The sequence below is a fragment of the Rutilus rutilus genome (genome assembly GCF_951802725.1).
Source record: "Rutilus rutilus genome assembly, chromosome: 13".
Classification (NCBI taxonomy): Eukaryota; Metazoa; Chordata; class Actinopteri; order Cypriniformes; family Leuciscidae; genus Rutilus; species Rutilus rutilus.
The window spans coordinates 36368718-36386869 of record NC_140218.1 but is presented as its reverse complement, the minus strand read 5'-3'; the positions used below and the strand labels follow the sequence as shown (position 1 = coordinate 36386869).

General features: G+C 45.4%; 2 protein-coding genes across 2 annotated transcripts; both read left to right on the top strand.

Moving 5' to 3' along the window:
• The first annotated feature begins 3026 nt into the window (after positions 1 to 3026).
• LOC311302954 (zona pellucida sperm-binding protein 3-like) lies at positions 3027 to 5447 on the top strand. The gene is made up of 8 exons (XM_084429123.1): positions 3027 to 3631; positions 4137 to 4255; positions 4333 to 4436; positions 4517 to 4694; positions 4836 to 4953; positions 5037 to 5119; positions 5194 to 5285; positions 5358 to 5447. Exons 1-8 carry the CDS (start codon positions 3086 to 3088, stop codon positions 5426 to 5428), a joined length of 1311 nt encoding a protein of 436 aa, XP_084285249.1. The 5' UTR covers positions 3027 to 3085; the 3' UTR covers positions 5429 to 5447.
• A 9372-nt stretch (positions 5448 to 14819) lies between these two features.
• LOC311302952 (zona pellucida sperm-binding protein 3-like) lies at positions 14820 to 17274 on the top strand. The gene is made up of 8 exons (XM_084429121.1): positions 14820 to 15424; positions 15934 to 16052; positions 16130 to 16233; positions 16313 to 16490; positions 16631 to 16748; positions 16830 to 16912; positions 16993 to 17084; positions 17157 to 17274. Exons 1-8 carry the CDS (start codon positions 14879 to 14881, stop codon positions 17225 to 17227), a joined length of 1311 nt encoding a protein of 436 aa, XP_084285247.1. The 5' UTR covers positions 14820 to 14878; the 3' UTR covers positions 17228 to 17274.
• The last annotated feature ends 878 nt before the right edge of the window (positions 17275 to 18152 follow it).

Genomic DNA, 18152 nt, shown 5'->3' with positions numbered 1-18152 from the left:
ACTCACCACTCTCCAGCTATAGGTGGAGACAGTGCTCTCACCACTCACCAGCTATAGGTGGAGACAGTGCTCACTCACCACTCTCCAGCTATAGGTGGAGACAGTGCTCTCACCACTCACCAGCTATAGGTGGAGACAGAGCGCTCACCACTCACCAGCTATAGGTGGAGACAGAGCGCTCACCACTCACCAGCTATAGGTGGAGACAGTGCTCTCACCACTCACTAGCTATAGGTGGAGACAGTGCTCACTCACCACTCACCAGCTATAGGTGGAGACAGTGCTCTCACCACACACCAGCTATAGGTGGAGACAGTGCTCACTCACCAGCTATAGGTGGAGACAGTGCTCTCACCACACACCAGCCATAGGTGGAGACAGTGCTCTCACCACACACCAGCTATAGGTGGAGACAAGGCTCTCACCACACACCAGCTATAGGTGGAGACAGTGCTCACTCACCAGCTATAGGTGGAGACAGTGCTCTCACCACTCACCAGCTATAGGTGGAGACAGTGCTCTCACCACACACCAGCTATAGGTGGAGACAGTGCTCACTCACCAGCTATAGGTGGAGACAGTGCTCTCACCACACACCGGCTATAGGTGGAGACAGAGCACTCACCACACACCAGCTATAGGTGGAGACAGTGCTCTCACCACTCACCAGCAATAGGTGGAGACAGAGCGCTCACCACTCACTAGCTATAGGTGGAGACAGTGCTCACTCACCACTCACCAGCTATAGGTGGAGACAGTGCTCTCACCACACAACACCTATAGATGGAGACAGTGCTCTCACCACACACCAGCCATAGGTGGAGACAGAGCACTCACCACACACCAGCTCTAGGTGGAGACAGTGCTCTCACCACACACCAGCTATAGGTGGAGACAGTGCTCACTCACCAACTATAGGTGGAGACAGTGCTCTCACCACACACCGGCTATAGGTGGAGACAGTGCTCTCACCACTCACCAGCAATAGGTGGAGACAGAGCGCTCATCACTCACAGCTATAGGTGGAGACAGTGCTCTCACCACACACCAGCTATAGGTGGAGACAGTGCTCTCACCACACACCAGCTATAGGTGGAGACAGTGCTCTCACCACTCACTAGCTATAGGTGGAGACAGTGCTCTCACCACTCACCAGCTATAGGTGGAGACAGTGCTCTCACCACACACCAGCTATAGGTGGAGACAGTGCTCTCACCACACACCAGCTATAGGTGGAGACAGTGCTCTCACCACTCACTAGCTATAGGTGGAGACAGTGCTCTCACCACTCACCAGCTATAGGTGGAGACAGTGCTCTCACCACACACCAGCTATAGGTGGAGACAGTGCTCACTCACCAGCTATAGGTGGAGACAGTGCTCACACACCAGCTATAGGTGGAGACAGTGCTCACTCACTAGCTATAGGTGGAGACAGTGCTCTCACCACACACCAGCTATAGGTGGAGACAGTGCTCTCACCACACACCAGCTGTAGGTGGAGACAGTGCTCATTCATCAGCTATAGGTGGAGACAGTGCTCTCCCCACACACCAGCTATAGGTGGAGACAGTGCTCACTCATCAGCTATAGGTATAGGTGGAGACAGCGCTCACTCATCAGCTATAGGTGGAGACAGTGCTCTCACCACTCACCAGTTATAGGTGGAGACAGTGCTCTCACCACTCACCAGCTATAGGTGGAGACAGTGCTCACTCATCAGCTATAGGTGAAGACAGAGCTCTCACCACACACCAGCTATAGGTGGAAATAGTGCTCTTACCACACACACCAGCTATAGGTGGAGACAGTGCTCTCACCACACACACCAGCTATAGGTGGAGAGCTCTCTCACACACACCAGCTATAGGTGGAGACAGAGCTCTCACCACACACCAGCTAAGAACAGAACAGCAAAGTATCATAGGAAAATCCTGAAGGAACCAGCAGCGACTTGGTCTTCTGGGTTCTGGTGTCATACCTGCAACACTCTATAGACTGAACACATAATACGAATGCGCATAATGTAATTTTTCATAAAGTCACGTTTTTATTGTGTACACGGAGACAATAATGGTATACTTTTCAAAAACGTGCACTTTGAAATTCATTTTCAAAAGTTAGCTTTTTTAGGCCCCAATACGCTCTTGTCATATAAAAGAACAATGCATACGTTTTTAATTGAAAAATTGTGTAATGTAAATGCCCCCTCAATGTGATAAGAGAGACAAAGTGCCTGTGCAAAAATCCACACTTGATGTCTTGACGACACGTGCATGTGACAGGAAGTAATCGTATCGCATCATGCATCATGTTTGGAAACTTGCATGACTATAAGTAACTTTGCAAGTACATGTCAACTTATTCAACTTATAACCCTAACCCTACCAGTCTACGAATACTGTACTAACACTCTAATGCGAGTTAGTAGCCATGTAGGTGTTACGTTACATATAGTCAACAGAATGTGTTAAAGGGACCATAAAAATAAAGTGAAACTGAAAACATTCCACTGTAAGTTAAATTAATGAGAAATGACACATAACTTGGTAGTAAAACAAAGTGTTGTACATGTTATTGGTGCAAAGATGTAAGAGTATATTTTGTACAACATTTGCAACTGCATTTCATCACTTAATATAAGCATCAGAATTTTTTTATTGTGTCTTTTGTTACACAGGGATTATTGAACAGACATGTATACGTTTATTTTAAAATGCAAAGTACTTGAAATCAAAATGTGTAAATAAAGCTATCTAAACTTGCATTTTTGCAACACTAAAAGTGTGTCCCATTGGTCAAAAGCAAAAGTTCTACACACACTTGCGGTCTTCAAGCCCACTTGAACACTTTAATCGAAGACCGGAAATACTGTAGGTCATGCAAGTAGACAAGTGGTCAAGAACAAAGACGTCAAGTGTGGTTAAGTGGTGCGTCCCAAGATGCATACACTTTACAGGTCCAGAGGAGAATCTAGGATAATCAATTAAGATAAAAGGGGTGGAGCCACCTTAACTCAAAGCTGTACAAAATGGCAAAGCCAAGCACTGGTGTGTGTTGTGGTGCTTGTGACAAGGTTTGTTAGGATGGTGTTCCTGAAAGTTGTCTTAGTGGTGGTTGTGATTGTTACATTTGATCTGCCTGATGTCTTGGGAAGTTTGAGGTCCGGTCATAGTCCAAGAAGCATGGGGCCAAAATTAGATCCAGCTTCCAGAAGTCCTTCCCTTTCTCCTCTAGGGCTCTGGAACCCTTTGCAAGTGGCTTCTGAGTTTCAGAGTCCTTTGGGTCCCGTCTCCAAAAGCCTTGCGCAAGATCCCTTTGGCCTTCAGGAGAAGCAGCTGTTGCAGGGTCCAGTGAAACCTTTGGATTGGAGGTTTCCCATCACTCCTGAGGTGCAGAGCGAGTTGGCGGTGGACTTCCAGTTGAGGCAACCTGTGACTCCCAGCAGCGTAGCGGTTCAATGTGGCGAGAACCAGGTTCTTGTAGAGGTCCAGCAGGACCTTTACAGCAATGGTCAGTTGATCCAGCCAACGGGTCTGTCTTTAGGTGGATGTCCTGTTGTTGGTCAGGATCCTGTGTCAAGAGTGCTCATCTTTGAGTATGAATTACAGGACTGCAACAGTGTGCTGATGGTAAGAACTCATATATCTTAATGGGTTATTTGTTGTGGCAGAGAACCTTCAAGTGAAGTCAGTTCACTTGGTTTTACAATGCCAGGGCAGCTAAGATCAAGTTCTCTGTTTGAATGGGTAAATCCTGAATTTTAGAGCTACTTGCCTTAAGTAACCCTTCAAACCAACATCTGATGTAAACCATCCCATAAATGGTATGAAAAGAGCTTAAGAAATAAGAAACAAATCTTGTGCCTTAATAGTTAAAGCAGTTTTTACCCTGGAACAGTCAATGTGCATGTTCAATCCTAAGTGCATGTCTCCAAAACCTTGATCTCTGGCAACACTGGAGCTTCTGAGGGCATCTGTGTTGATGTGAAGAATTTACTAATTGGTGATTTGCTCTTTAGGAACTCCACCATATTGCAAAGTGCACCTTCTCCTATTCATAGCAATATGAGTGCACTATCTTGGTGTATGTAAAGTCTTTAGGATGACCCTCTTGGTAACCACAATCTTTTTACAGATGAATGAGGATGAGCTTATCTACACCTTCTCTCTTACCTACACCCCTGAGGCGCTTGCAGGTACTCCGATTACCCGGGCTGATGGTGCAATTGTTGGTGTTCAATGCCATTATCAAAGGTAAGTGATCTTTGTGACTTTCTGCTCTTTCTCATGAGGCTGGGAGACCATTTAATGGGTACTTTCATGAACTGCAGGCTCCAAAATGTAAGCAGTGATGCCTTGAGGCCAACATGGGTCCCTTATGCCTCAACCGAGGCAGGTCAAGAAGTCTTGCTTTTCTCCCTGAAGATCATGATGGGTTGGTACAGGTTTTTTTTCAACAAAATTAACCTTTACCCTTGCTATTGTGGCTGTGCCTGAAATGTTTTTTTTGTGTAGATGACTGGTCCTATCAGAGGCCTTCATACATCTATTTCCTGGGTGGCGTTATTAACATCGAGGCATCTGTGAAGCAGTACAATCATGTGCCTCTGCGTGTGTTTGTGGACCGTTGTGTGGCCACTCAAGTACCTGATGTGAACTCTCTTCCGAGATATTCCTTCATTGAGAATTATGGGTAAGGTCATGGCCCTTGATGCGGTAGGACTGTTTAAATTGCTTTTTGTAACCACTTTGTCACAGAGTCATGGGTTAAGTCTAGTTGCTTGATGCTCTGCAGTTGACATTCATGAGTTGCTCGTTGTGATTTTGTCGTCAGGTGCTTTGTGGATGCCAAAACTACAGCTTCCAGCTCCCGCTTCATGCCTCGGTCCCAGGTTGACAAGATCCAGTTCCAGCTGGAGGCATTTATGTTCCAGGAGGGCAACAGTCCTTCTGTATGTACTACAAATATTATGAGTTATTTTGACTTCTCCTCCCGTCTGCTTCGGTTTTGTGTCTTACCTGTCACTCCTCGCAGATCTACATAACGTGTATTCTGAAGGCAACTATTGCTTCTGCACCCAGTGACGCTCAGCGCAAATCCTGTTCCTTTGCCAATGGGTATGTGGCTTTTTGTTTTTATTTTACCTTGAACTTTCTCATGCTGGAGGTTCCATGTCTTTGTTTTATTGCAGGTGGTTTGCTGCTGATGGTAATGACCAAGTTTGTGGTTGCTGTGACTCAACATGTGGTCCGGATGGTGAATTTGCTGCTTCTCCCTATGGAGGTTGGTAGCTTTTGCTCTTTCTAAGGTATCTTTTGGTTCAAGTGCTCTAACCTGGCTTTTTCTTCTCTCTAGGCATTCAGTGGGAAGGCAAGGCCTCACTTGGTCCTGTAGTGGTTCAAGGGCAAAAGACAGGTTCTCAATAAAACTGACAAATCAATCCTTGATTGTATCTGACTTGTCATTTTGCTTCATGTCCGGTTTAACTGCTTTTGACTTGCAAAAAGTCCCTCAATCTGCCAATGTGGTGAAACTGATAGTCCTACTGTACAATTCAAGTCCCATATAGCATGCAACCATTGGGTTCCAGAAGTTAATAACTTTCTCCATAGGCAGTTTTAAATGATGAACCTTTTAAAGACTGCTAGTGAAAGCTCAAAGTTATACTTTTAAGCCATTAGTCTGTTACAATTTGTTTAACTGAAGAATTCCTGGTGAAAATCATGACCACTAATGAGCCATTTATATAGCGCTTTCATATGTACTACTGTAGACCAGGGCTGTGCTCAGAATATCAATACAACCTCATGAACTCCTGACGATGCGCTTATCAATTCTGTCATGCCAATTTTTAGCAACGAGCAGCAGCGTGAGTCACCCAAAATGGATAAGTGGATTTTACCACTGCTGACAAAAGTAAAATAAAAATGGGAGAAGTTTTAGTTTAAAACTAAATTGGAGAGTTACTCATTATACATGAGTCATGCGATATGCAAGAACTGCAAAAGTTAAGTACTTTGGCAACACGACGAACCTTCAGTGTCACGATAATTGTCATTTCAGTTGAGGCAGAGACTTTCAAAGCAGAAGGAACAGCCATTCTAAGCTTTTATTTAATTTGTGATAGTTTTTCAGTTATCACAACTTATGGCACTGGTTATTCAATAAACAGATATTACTGTTACTTAACTCGGCTCAAAAGAAATTTAAATTCCAATTGATCCATATTGTGATGCGTATTGTGATATTTGATACACAGCCCTATTTAACACCCATTAAAGCTTTCCATTTGACAAGTTTCTTCATAGTGGAAGAGGGATCTGCGACGTAAACGACTCTGTGGATCTAGATTATCATCCCATTTATAAAAAAAATCTGTGGGGACATTTTCTTTAGTTCATAAACGTTTATTTTAAGCCATGAGGAGATGAAGTGGCTTCCAAACATCTGGGACAGGTGTCTACAGTGTGCCAAAATTCGGTAGCTTAAAGCCCCCCTGATTATACTCTATGGTCAAGTTGTCAATATTTATTCTGGGTGTTTTACCATGCTATGTAAAAGGTCTGATCAAACCACTGAGGGAGGAAAAAAATAGGGTGGAATATGGATAGAGAGATTGAAAAATATTTAGGAATTTTGGCACAATCCTGTGCTTTCCATTCTGTGACAGTTGAGGTAAAAAAATAAAGATGGCGTCTGAAAGTTGCATTAGATGGTCAGTTTGTGTGTAAATGTGCACTTTTGACCCAAAAACTTTTTTGACCATTTTTGGTGTCATTTCTAGCGAGATATTCCTATAGTAGTAATTATATATTTGCTTAGTTTTCACCAAACCTCTTTCTGTGTTGCTGTAGATCATTAAACCGTTACGCTGCCTCAGAAGTCTGTCTGAAATCAGTTTCGACCTGTAAAGTCATTGCCTACAGTGCAGCGAGGGGACGAGTCAGTGTCTACGCAGCCAACATGTTGTTCTAGGGATCCTTCAAGACAATTTCCAGCCATCACTATTTGGCTCTTGTCAAAGTCACTCAGATCTTTTCGTTTGCCCATTTTTCCTGCTTAAACACATACAATTCAGGAACTGACTGTTCACTTGCTGCCTAATATATCCAACCTCTTGACAGGTGCCATTGTACCGATATAATCAATGTTGTTATCTTCATCTGTCAGTGGTTTTAATGTTGTGGCTTATCAGTGTATATTAAATATTTTCTATATATATATATATTATATCCAGCTCATTTCCCCTTTTCAAGGAATTCTCAAGCTAAATGTTTGTAAATTCTTCATATTAATCATAATTGTCCGTTCATCCTCAGCTGCACAAGCAATTCTTTTTTTTTTTTTTTATCAAACGGTCTCAAATCATTCTCAAATCAGGCCTAAACGGTCAAAATACACACAAAAAATGCCTGGCTTAGTGAGTGTTCACTTAAACAGTAGGTTTTGTCTTTACCCTCATGTTGTGTTTGAGCCATTTTGACCCGGAGGGGATTTTCTTTTCCCCGAAAATGCTAGTTAACATTATCGCATTGGACTAAAACTACTGACTTTACTCACCCAGGGTATAACTACTTCCCCCAAAATTTGAGAATTTTTGTAATTTTTTCCCCCACCTTGTTACACTTTTGGTGTTACTGGTCACAAATGACCAGCCTACCAAAAACTGCTAATAAATCTCTCATTATTATCACCAATATTGGATTCAATCTTTTTGCCAACTTGATTTCTTTCAGTTAGCACAGGTTTTATATTTCTATTTGGATTGATCGTATAGGCCTCACTGATCTGAGCTCATACACCTCTGTTTTTGAGTGAAAAATAAGAGAAACATTAAATGTTCAGGAGCATGTTCATCATGTTCACATACAATATGTACACGTGTGCTTGCCAATATAAAGGCCTCGGATCTGTGCATGTGTGGATACAGCCACACTCGTGCTCACACACACACACACACACACACACACACACACACACACACGTTCATGTACACAAACTATTTTAAATATTACAGTTATAGGTGGAGACAGAGCACTCACCACACACCAGCTATAGGTGGAGACAGAGCACTCACCACACACCAGCTATAGGTGGAGACAGTGGTCTCACCACTCACCAGCTATAGGTGGAGACAGTGCTCTCACCACACACCAGCTATAGGTGGAAACAGTGCTCTCACCACACACCAGCTATAGGTGGAGACAGTGCTCTCACCACACACCAGCTATAGGTGGAGACAGTGCTCTCACCACACACCAGCTATAGGTGGAGACAGTGCTCTCACCACACACCAGCTATAGGTGGAAACAGTGCTCTCACCACACACCAGCTATAGGTGGAGACAGTGCTCTCACCACACACCAGCTATAGGTGGAGACAGTGCTCTCACCACACACCAGCTATAGGTGGAGACAGTGCTCACTCACCACTCACCAGCTATAGGTGGAGACAGTGGTCTCACCACTCACCAGCTATAGGTGGAGACAGTGCTCTCACCACACACCAGCTATAGGTGGAGACAGTGGTCTCACCACTCACCAGCTATAGGTGGAGACAGTGCTCTCACCACACACCAGCTATAGGTGGAGACAGTGCTCACTCACCACTCACCAGCTATAGGTGGAGACAGTGGTCTCACCACTCACCAGCTATAGGTGGAGACAGTGCTCTCACCACACACCAGCTATAGATGGAGACAGTGCTCACTCATCAGCTATAGGTGGGGACAGTGCTCTCACCACACACCAGCTATAGGTGGAGACAGTGCTCTCACCAGACACCAGCTATAGGTGGAGACAGTGCTCACTCACCAGCTATAGGTGGAGACAGTGCTCTCACCACACAACACCTATAGATGGAGACAGTGCTCACTCATCAGCTATAGGTGGGGACAGTGCTCTCACCACACACCAGCTATAGGTGGATACAGTGCTCTCACCAGACACCAGCTATAGGTGGAGACAGTGCTCACTCACCAGCTATAGATGGAGACAGTGCTCTCACCACACACCAGCTATAGGTGGAGACAGTGCTCTCACCAGACACCAGCTATAGGTGGAGACAGTGCTCACTCACCAGCTATCGATGGAGACAGTGCTCTCACCACTCACCAGCTATAGGTGGAGACAGTGCTCTCACCTCTCACCACTCACCAGCTATAGGTGGAGACAGTGCTCTCACCACTCACCAGCTATAGGTGGAGACAGTGCTCACTCATCAGCTATAGGTGGAGACAGTGCTCTCACCACACACCAGCTATAGGTGGAGACAGAGCTCTCACCACACACCAGCTATAGGTGGAAACAGTGCTCTTACCACACACATCAGCTATAGGTGGAGACAGTGCTCTCACCACACACACCAGTTATAGGTGGAGACAGTGCTCTCACACACACACACAAGCTATAGGTGGAGACAGAGCTCTCACCACACACCAGCTATAGGTGGAGACAGTGCTCTCACCACACACCAGCTATAGGTGGAGACAGTGCTCACTCACCACTCACCAGCTATAGGTGGAGACAGTGGTCTCACCACTCACCAGCTATAGGTGGAGACAGTGCTCTCACCACACACCAGCTATAGGTGGAGACAGTGGTCTCACCACTCACCAGCTATAGGTGGAGACAGTGCTCTCACCACACACCAGCTATAGGTGGAGACAGTGCTCACTCACCACTCACCAGCTATAGGTGGAGACAGTGGTCTCACCACTCACCAGCTATAGGTGGAGACAGTGCTCTCACCACACACCAGCTATAGATGGAGACAGTGCTCACTCATCAGCTATAGGTGGGGACAGTGCTCTCACCACACACCAGCTATAGGTGGAGACAGTGCTCTCACCAGACACCAGCTATAGGTGGAGACAGTGCTCACTCACCAGCTATAGGTGGAGACAGTGCTCTCACCACACAACACCTATAGATGGAGACAGTGCTCACTCATCAGCTATAGGTGGGGACAGTGCTCTCACCACACACCAGCTATAGGTGGATACAGTGCTCTCACCAGACACCAGCTATAGGTGGAGACAGTGCTCACTCACCAGCTATAGATGGAGACAGTGCTCTCACCACACACCAGCTATAGGTGGAGACAGTGCTCTCACCAGACACCAGCTATAGGTGGAGACAGTGCTCACTCACCAGCTATCGATGGAGACAGTGCTCTCACCACTCACCAGCTATAGGTGGAGACAGTGCTCTCACCTCTCACCACTCACCAGCTATAGGTGGAGACAGTGCTCTCACCACTCACCAGCTATAGGTGGAGACAGTGCTCACTCATCAGCTATAGGTGGAGACAGTGCTCTCACCACACACCAGCTATAGGTGGAGACAGAGCTCTCACCACACACCAGCTATAGGTGGAAACAGTGCTCTTACCACACACATCAGCTATAGGTGGAGACAGTGCTCTCACCACACACACCAGTTATAGGTGGAGACAGTGCTCTCACACACACACACAAGCTATAGGTGGAGACAGAGCTCTCACCACACACCAGCTATAGGTGGAGACAGTGCTCTCACCACACACCAGCTATAGGTGGAGACAGTGCTCTCACCACACAACACCTATAGATGGAGACAGTGCTCACTCATCAGCTATAGGTGGAGACAGTGCTCTCACCACACAACACCTATAGATGGAGACAGTGCTCACTCACCAGCTATAGGTGGGGACAGTGCTCTCACCACACACCAGCTATAGGTGGAGACAGTGCTCACTCATCAGCTATAGGTGGGGACAGTGCTCTCACCACACACCAGCTATAGGTGGAGACAGTGCTCACTCACCAGCTATAGGTGGAGACAGTGCTCTCACCACACACCAGCTATAGGTGGAGACAGTGCTCTCACCACACACCAGCTATAGGTGGAGACAGTGCTCCCTCACCACTCACCAGCTATAGGTGGAGACAGTGGTCTCACCACTCACCAGCTATAGGTGGAGACAGTGCTCTCACCACACACCAGCTATAGGTGGAGACAGTGGTCTCACCACTCACCAGCTATAGGTGGAGACAGTGCTCTCACCACACACCAGCTATAGGTGGAGACAGTGCTCTCACCACACAACACCTATAGATGGAGACAGTGCTCACTCATCAGCTATAGGTGGAGACAGTGCTCTCACCACACAACACCTATAGATGGAGACAGTGCTCACTCATCAGCTATAGGTGGGGACAGTGCTCTCACCACACACCAGCTATAGGTGGAGACAGTGCTCTCACCAGACACCAGCTATAGGTGGAGACAGTGCTCACTCACCAGCTATAGATGGAGACAGTGCTCTCACCACACACCAGCTATAGGTGGAGACAGTGCTCTCACCAGACACCAGCTATAGGTGGAGACAGTGCTCACTCACCAGCTATAGATGGAGACAGTGCTCTCACCACTCACCAGCTATAGGTGGAGATAGTGCTCTCACCACTCACCAGCTATAGGTGGAGACAGTGCTCTCACCACACACCAGCTATAGGTGGAGACAGTGCTCATTCATCAGCTATAGGTATAGGTGGAGACAGTGCTCACTCATCAGCTATAGATGGAGACAGTGCTCTCACCACTCACCAGTTATAGGTGGAGACAGTGCTCTCACCACTCACCAGCTATAGGTGGAGACAGTGCTCACTCATCAGCTATAGGTGGAGACAGTGCTCTCACCACACACCAGCTATAGGTGGAGACAGAGCTCTCACCACACACCAGCTATAGGTGGAAACAGTGCTCTTACCACACACATCAGCTATAGGTGGAGACAGTGCTCTCACCACACACACCAGTTATAGGTGGAGACAGTGCTCTCACACACACACACAAGCTATAGGTGGAGACAGAGCTCTCACCACACACCAGCTATAGGTGGAGACAGTGCTCTCACCACACACCAGCTATAGGTGGAGACAGTGCTCTCACCACACAACACCTATAGATGGAGACAGTGCTCACTCATCAGCTATAGGTGGAGACAGTGCTCTCACCACACAACACCTATAGATGGAGACAGTGCTCACTCACCAGCTATAGGTGGAGACAGTGCTCTCACCACACACCAGCTATAGGTGGAGACAGTGCTCACTCATCAGCTATAGGTGGGGACAGTGCTCTCACCACACACCAGCTATAGGTGGAGACAGTGCTCTCACCACTCACCAGCTATAGGTGGAGACAGTGCTCTCACCACACTCCAGCTTTAGGTGGAGACAGTGCTCACTCGTCAGCTATAGGTGGAGACAGTGCTCTCACCACTCACCAGTTATAGGTGGAGACAGTGCTCACTCATCAGCTATAGGTGGAGACAGTGCTCTCACCACACACCAGCTATAGGTGGAGACAGAGCTCTCACCACACATCAGCTATAGGTGGAAACAGTGCTCACTCATCAGCTATAGGTATAGGTGGAGACAGTGCTCACTCATCAGCTATAGATGGAGACAGTGCTCTCACCACTCACCAGCTATAGGTGGAGACAGTGCTCTCACCACTCATCAGCTATAGGTATAGGTGGAGACAGTGCTCACTCATCAGCTATAGATGGAGACAGAGCTCTCACCACACATCAGCTATAGGTGGAGACAGTGCTCATTCATCAGCTATAGGTATAGGTGGAGACAGTGCTCACTCATCAGCTATAGATGGAGACAGTGCTCTCACCACTCACCAGCTATAGGTGGAGACAGTGCTCTCACCACACACCAGCTTTAGGTGGAGACAGTGCTCACTCATCAGCTATAGGTGGAGACAGTGCTCTCACCACTCACCAGTTATAGGTGGAGACAGTGCTCACTCATCAGCTATAGGTGGAGACAGTGCTCTCACCACACACCAGCTATAGGTGGAGACAGAGCTCTCACCACACACCAGCTTTAGGTGGAGACAGTGCTCACTCATCAGCTATAGGTGGAGACAGTGCTCTCACCACTCACCAGTTATAGGTGGAGACAGTGCTCACTCATCAGCTATAGGTGGAGACAGTGCTCTCACCACACACCAGCTATAGGTGGAGACAGAGCTCTCACCACACAACACCTATAGATGGAGACAGTGCTCACTCACCAGCTATAGGTGGAGACAGTGCTCTCACCACACACCAGCTATAGGTGGAGACAGTGCTCACTCATCAGCTATAGGTGGGGACAGTGCTCTCACCACACACCAGCTATAGGTGGAGACAGTGCTCACTCACCAGCTATAGGTGGAGACAGTGCTCTCACCACACACCAGCTATAGGTGGAGACAGTGCTCTCACCACTCACCAGCTATAGGTGGAGACAGTGCTCTCACCACACACCAGCTTTAGGTGGAGACAGTGCTCACTCATCAGCTATAGGTGGAGACAGTGCTCTCACCACTCACCAGTTATAGGTGGAGACAGTGCTCACTCATCAGCTATAGGTGGAGACAGTGCTCTCACCACACACCAGCTATAGGTGGAGACAGTGCTCTCACCACACACACCAGTTATAGGTGGAGACAGTGCTCTCACACACACACACAAGCTATAGGTGGAGACAGAGCTCTCACCACACACCAGCTAAGAACAGAACAGCAAAGTATCATAGGAAAATCCTGAAGGAACCAGCAGCGACTTGGTCTTCTGGGTTCTGGTGTCATACCTGCAACACTCTATAGACTGAACACATAATACGTATGCGCATAATGTAATTTTTCATAAATTCACGTTTTTGTTGTGTACACGGAGACAATAATGGTATACTTTTCAAAAACGTGCACTTTGAAATTCATTTTCAAAAGTTAGCTTTTTTAGGCCCCAATACGCTCTTGTCATATAAAAGAACAATGCATACGTTTTTAATTGAAAATTGTGTAATGTAAATGCCCCCTCAATGTGATAAGAGAGACAAAGTGCCTGTGCAAAAATCCACACTTGATGTCCTGACGACACGTGCATGTGACAGGAAGTAATCGTATCGCATCATGCATCATGTTTGGGAACTTGCATGACTATAAGTAACTTTGCAAGTACATGTCAACTTATTCTCACCCTAACCCTACCAGTCTACGAATACTGTACTAACACTCTAAACGTTACATATAGTCAACAGAATGTGTTAAAGGGACCATAAAAATAAAGTGAAACTGAAAACATTCCACTGTAAGTTAAATTAATGAGAAATGACACATAACTTGGTAGTAAAACAAAGTGTTGTACATGTTATTGGTGCAAAGATGTAAGAGTATATTTTGTACAACATTTGCAACTGCATTTCATCACTTAATACAAGCATCACAATTTTTTTTATTGTGTCTTTTGTTACATAGGGATTATTGAACAGACATGTATACGTTTATTTTAAAATGCAAAGTACTTGAAATCAAAATGTGTAAATAAAGCTATGTAAACTTGCATTTTTGTAACACTAAAAGTGTGTCCCATTGGTCAAAATCAAAAGTTCTACACACACTTGCGGTCTTCAAGCCCACTTGAACACTTTAATCGAAGACCGGAAATACTGCACATTTACATTTATGCATTTGGCAGATGCTTTTATCCAAAGCGACTTACATTGCATTCAAGGTACACATTTTTACATTTTTGTCAGTTCTTGCTTTCCCTGGGAATCAAACCCATGATCTTGGCCGCTAGCGCCAATGCTCTACTGTTTGAGCTACAGGAAAGCCCTGTAGGTCATGCAAGTAGACAAGTGGTCAAGAACAAAGACGTCAAGTGTGGTTAAGTGGTGCGTCCCCAAGATGCATACACTTTACAGGTCCAGAGAAGAATCTAGGATAATCAATTAAGATAAAAGGGGTGGAGCCACCTTAACTCAAAGCTGTACAAAATGGCAAAGCCAAGCACTGGTGTGTGTTGTGGTGCTTGTGACAAGGTTTGTTAGGATGGTGTTCCTGAAAGTTGTCTTAGTGGTGGTTGTGATTGTTACATTTGATCTGCCTGATGTCTTGGGAAGTTTGAGGTCCGCTCATAGTCCAAGAAGCATGGGGCCAAAATTAGATCCAGCTTCCAGAAGTCCTTCCCTTTCTCCTCTAGGGCTCTGGAACCCTTTGCTAGTGGCTTCTGAGTTTCAGAGTCCTTTGGGTCCCGTCTCCAAAAGCCTTGCACAAGATCCTTTTGGCCTTCAGGAGAAGCAGCTGTTGCAGGGTCCAGTGAAACCTTTGGATTGGAGGTTTCCCATTGCTCCTGAGGTGCAGAGTGAGTTGGCGGTGGACTTCCAGTTGAGGCAACCTGTGACTCCCAGCAGCGTAGCGGTTCAATGTGGCGAGAACCGGGTTCTTGTAGAGGTCCAGCAGGACCTTTACAGCAATGGTCAGTTGATCCAGCCAACGGGTCTGTCTTTAGGTGGATGTCCTGTTGTTGGTCAGGATCCTGTGTCAAGAGTGCTTATCTTTGAGTATGAATTACAGGACTGCAACAGTGTGCTGATGGTAAGAACTCATATATCTTAATGGGTTATTTGTTGTGGCAGAGAACCTTCAAGTAAAGTCCGTTCACTTGGTTTTACAATGCCAGGGCAGCTAAGACCAAGTTCTATCTGTTTGAATGGGTAAATCCTGAATTTTAGAGCTACTTGCCTTAAGTAACCCTTCAAACCAACATCTGATGTAAACCATCCCATAAATGGTATGAAAGGAGCTTAAGAAATAAGAAACAAATCTTGTGCCTTAATAGTTAAAGCTAGTTTTTACCCTGGAATAGTCAATATGCATGTTCAATCCTAAGTGCATGTCTCCAAAACATTGATCTCTGGCAACACCGGAGCTTCTGAGGGCATCTGTGTTGATGTGAAGAATTTACTAATTGGTGATTTTGCTCTTTAGGAATTCCACCATATTGCAAAGTGCACCTTCTCCCATTCATAGCAATATGAGTGCACTATCTTGGTGTATGTAAAGTCTTTAGGATGACCCTCTTGGTAACCACAATCTTTTTACAGATGAACGAGGATGAGCTTATCTACACCTTCTCTCTTACCTACACCCCTGAGGCGCTTGCAGGTACTCCGATTACCCGGGCTGATGGTGCAATTGTTGGTGTTCAATGCCATTATCAAAGGTAAGTGATCTTTGTGACTTTCTGCACTTTCTCATGAGACTGGAAGACCATTTAATGGGTACTTTCATGAACTGCAGGCTCCAAAATGTAAGCAGTGATGCCTTGAGGCCAACATGGGTCCCTTATGCCTCAACAGAGGCAGGTCAAGAAGTCTTGCTTTTCTCTCTGAAGATCATGATGGGTTGGTACAGGTTTTTTTCAACAAAATGAACCTTTACCCTTGTTTTTGTGGCTGTGCCTGAAATGTTTTTTGTGTGTAGATGACTGGTCCTATCAGAGGCCTTCATACATCTATTTCCTGGGTGGTGTTATTAACATCGAGGCATCTGTGAAGCAGTACAATCATGTGCCTCTGCGTGTGTTTGTGGACCGCTGTGTGGCCACTCAAGTACCTGATGTGAACTCTCTTCCGAGATATTCCTTCATTGAGAATTATGGGTAAGGTCATGGCCCTTGATGCGGTAGGACTGTTTAAATTGCTTTTTGTAACCACTTTGTCACAGAGTCATGGGTAAAGTCTAGTTGCTTGATGCTCTGCAGTTGACATTCATGAGTTGCTCGTTGTGATTTGTCGTCAGGTGCTTTGTGGATGCCAAAACTACAGCTTCCAGCTCCCACTTCATGCCTCGGTCCCAGGTTGACAAGATCCAGTTCCAGCTGGAGGCATTTATGTTCCAGGAGGGCAACAGTCCTTCTGTATGTACTATGAATATTGAGTTAATTTGACTTCTCCTCCCGTCTGCTTCGGTTTTGTGTCTTACCTGTCACTCCTCGCAGATCTACATAACGTGTATTCTGAAGGCAACTATTGCTTCTGCACCCAGTGACGCTCAGCGCAAATCCTGTTCCTTTGCCAATGGGTACTTTTTTTTTTAATTTTTTTTTTATTTTACCTTGAACTTTCTCATGCTGGAGGTTCCATGTCTTTGTTTTATTGCAGGTGGTTTGCTGCTGATGGTAATGACCAAGTTTGTGGTTGCTGTGACTCAACATGTGGTCCGGATGGTGAATTTGCTGCTTCTCCCTATGGAGGTTGGTAGCTTTTGGTCTTTCTAAGGTATCTTTTGGTTCAAGTACTCTAACTTGGCTTTTTATTCTCTCTAGGCATTCAGTGGGAAGGCAAGGCCTCACTTGGTCCTGTAATAGTTCAAGGGCAAAAGACCGTTTCTCAATAAAACTGACAAATCAATCCTTGATTGTATCTGACTTGTCATTTTGCTTCATGTCTGGTTTAACTGCTTTTGACTTGGAGAAAGTGCCTCATTCTGCCATTTGTGGTGAAACTGATAGTCCTACTGTACAATTCAAGTCCCATATAGCATGCAACCATTGGGTTCCAGAAGTTAATGTCTTTCTCCATAGGGAGTTTTCAACCTTTTAAAGACCGCTAGTGAAAGCTCAAGGTTGTGCTTTTGAAGCCATTAGTTTGTTACAATTTGTTTAACCGAAGAATTCCTGGTGAAAATCATAACCACTAATGAGCCATTTATATAGCGCTTTCATATGTACTACTGTACACCAGGGCTGTGCTCAGAATATCAATACAACCTCATGAACTCCTGACGATGCGCTTATCAATTCTGTCGTGCCAATTTTTAGCAACGAGCAGCAGCGCAAGACTCAAATGGATAAGCGGATTTTGCCACCGCTGACAAAAGTAAAATAAAAAATATGGGAGAATTTTACTCTAGTAGAATCATACTCAAAGTTACTCATTAGATATGAGTCATGCAAGAACTGCAAAAGTTAAGTACTTCAGCAAAACGACGAACCTTCAGTGTCACGATAATTGTCATTTCAGTTGAGGCAGAGACTTTCAAAGCAGAAGGAACAGCCATTCTAAGCTTTTATTTAATTTATGTGATAACTGAAACTATCACAACTTATGGCACTGGTTATTCAATAAACAGATTACTGTTACTTAACTCTGCTCAAAAGAAATTTAAATTCCAAATTGATCCATATTGTGATATTTGATACACAGCCCTATTTAACACCCATTAAAGCTTTCCATTTGACAAGTTTCTTCATAGTGGAAGAGGGATCTGCGACGTAAACGACTCTGTGGAACTAGATTATCATCCCATTTATAAAAAAAAA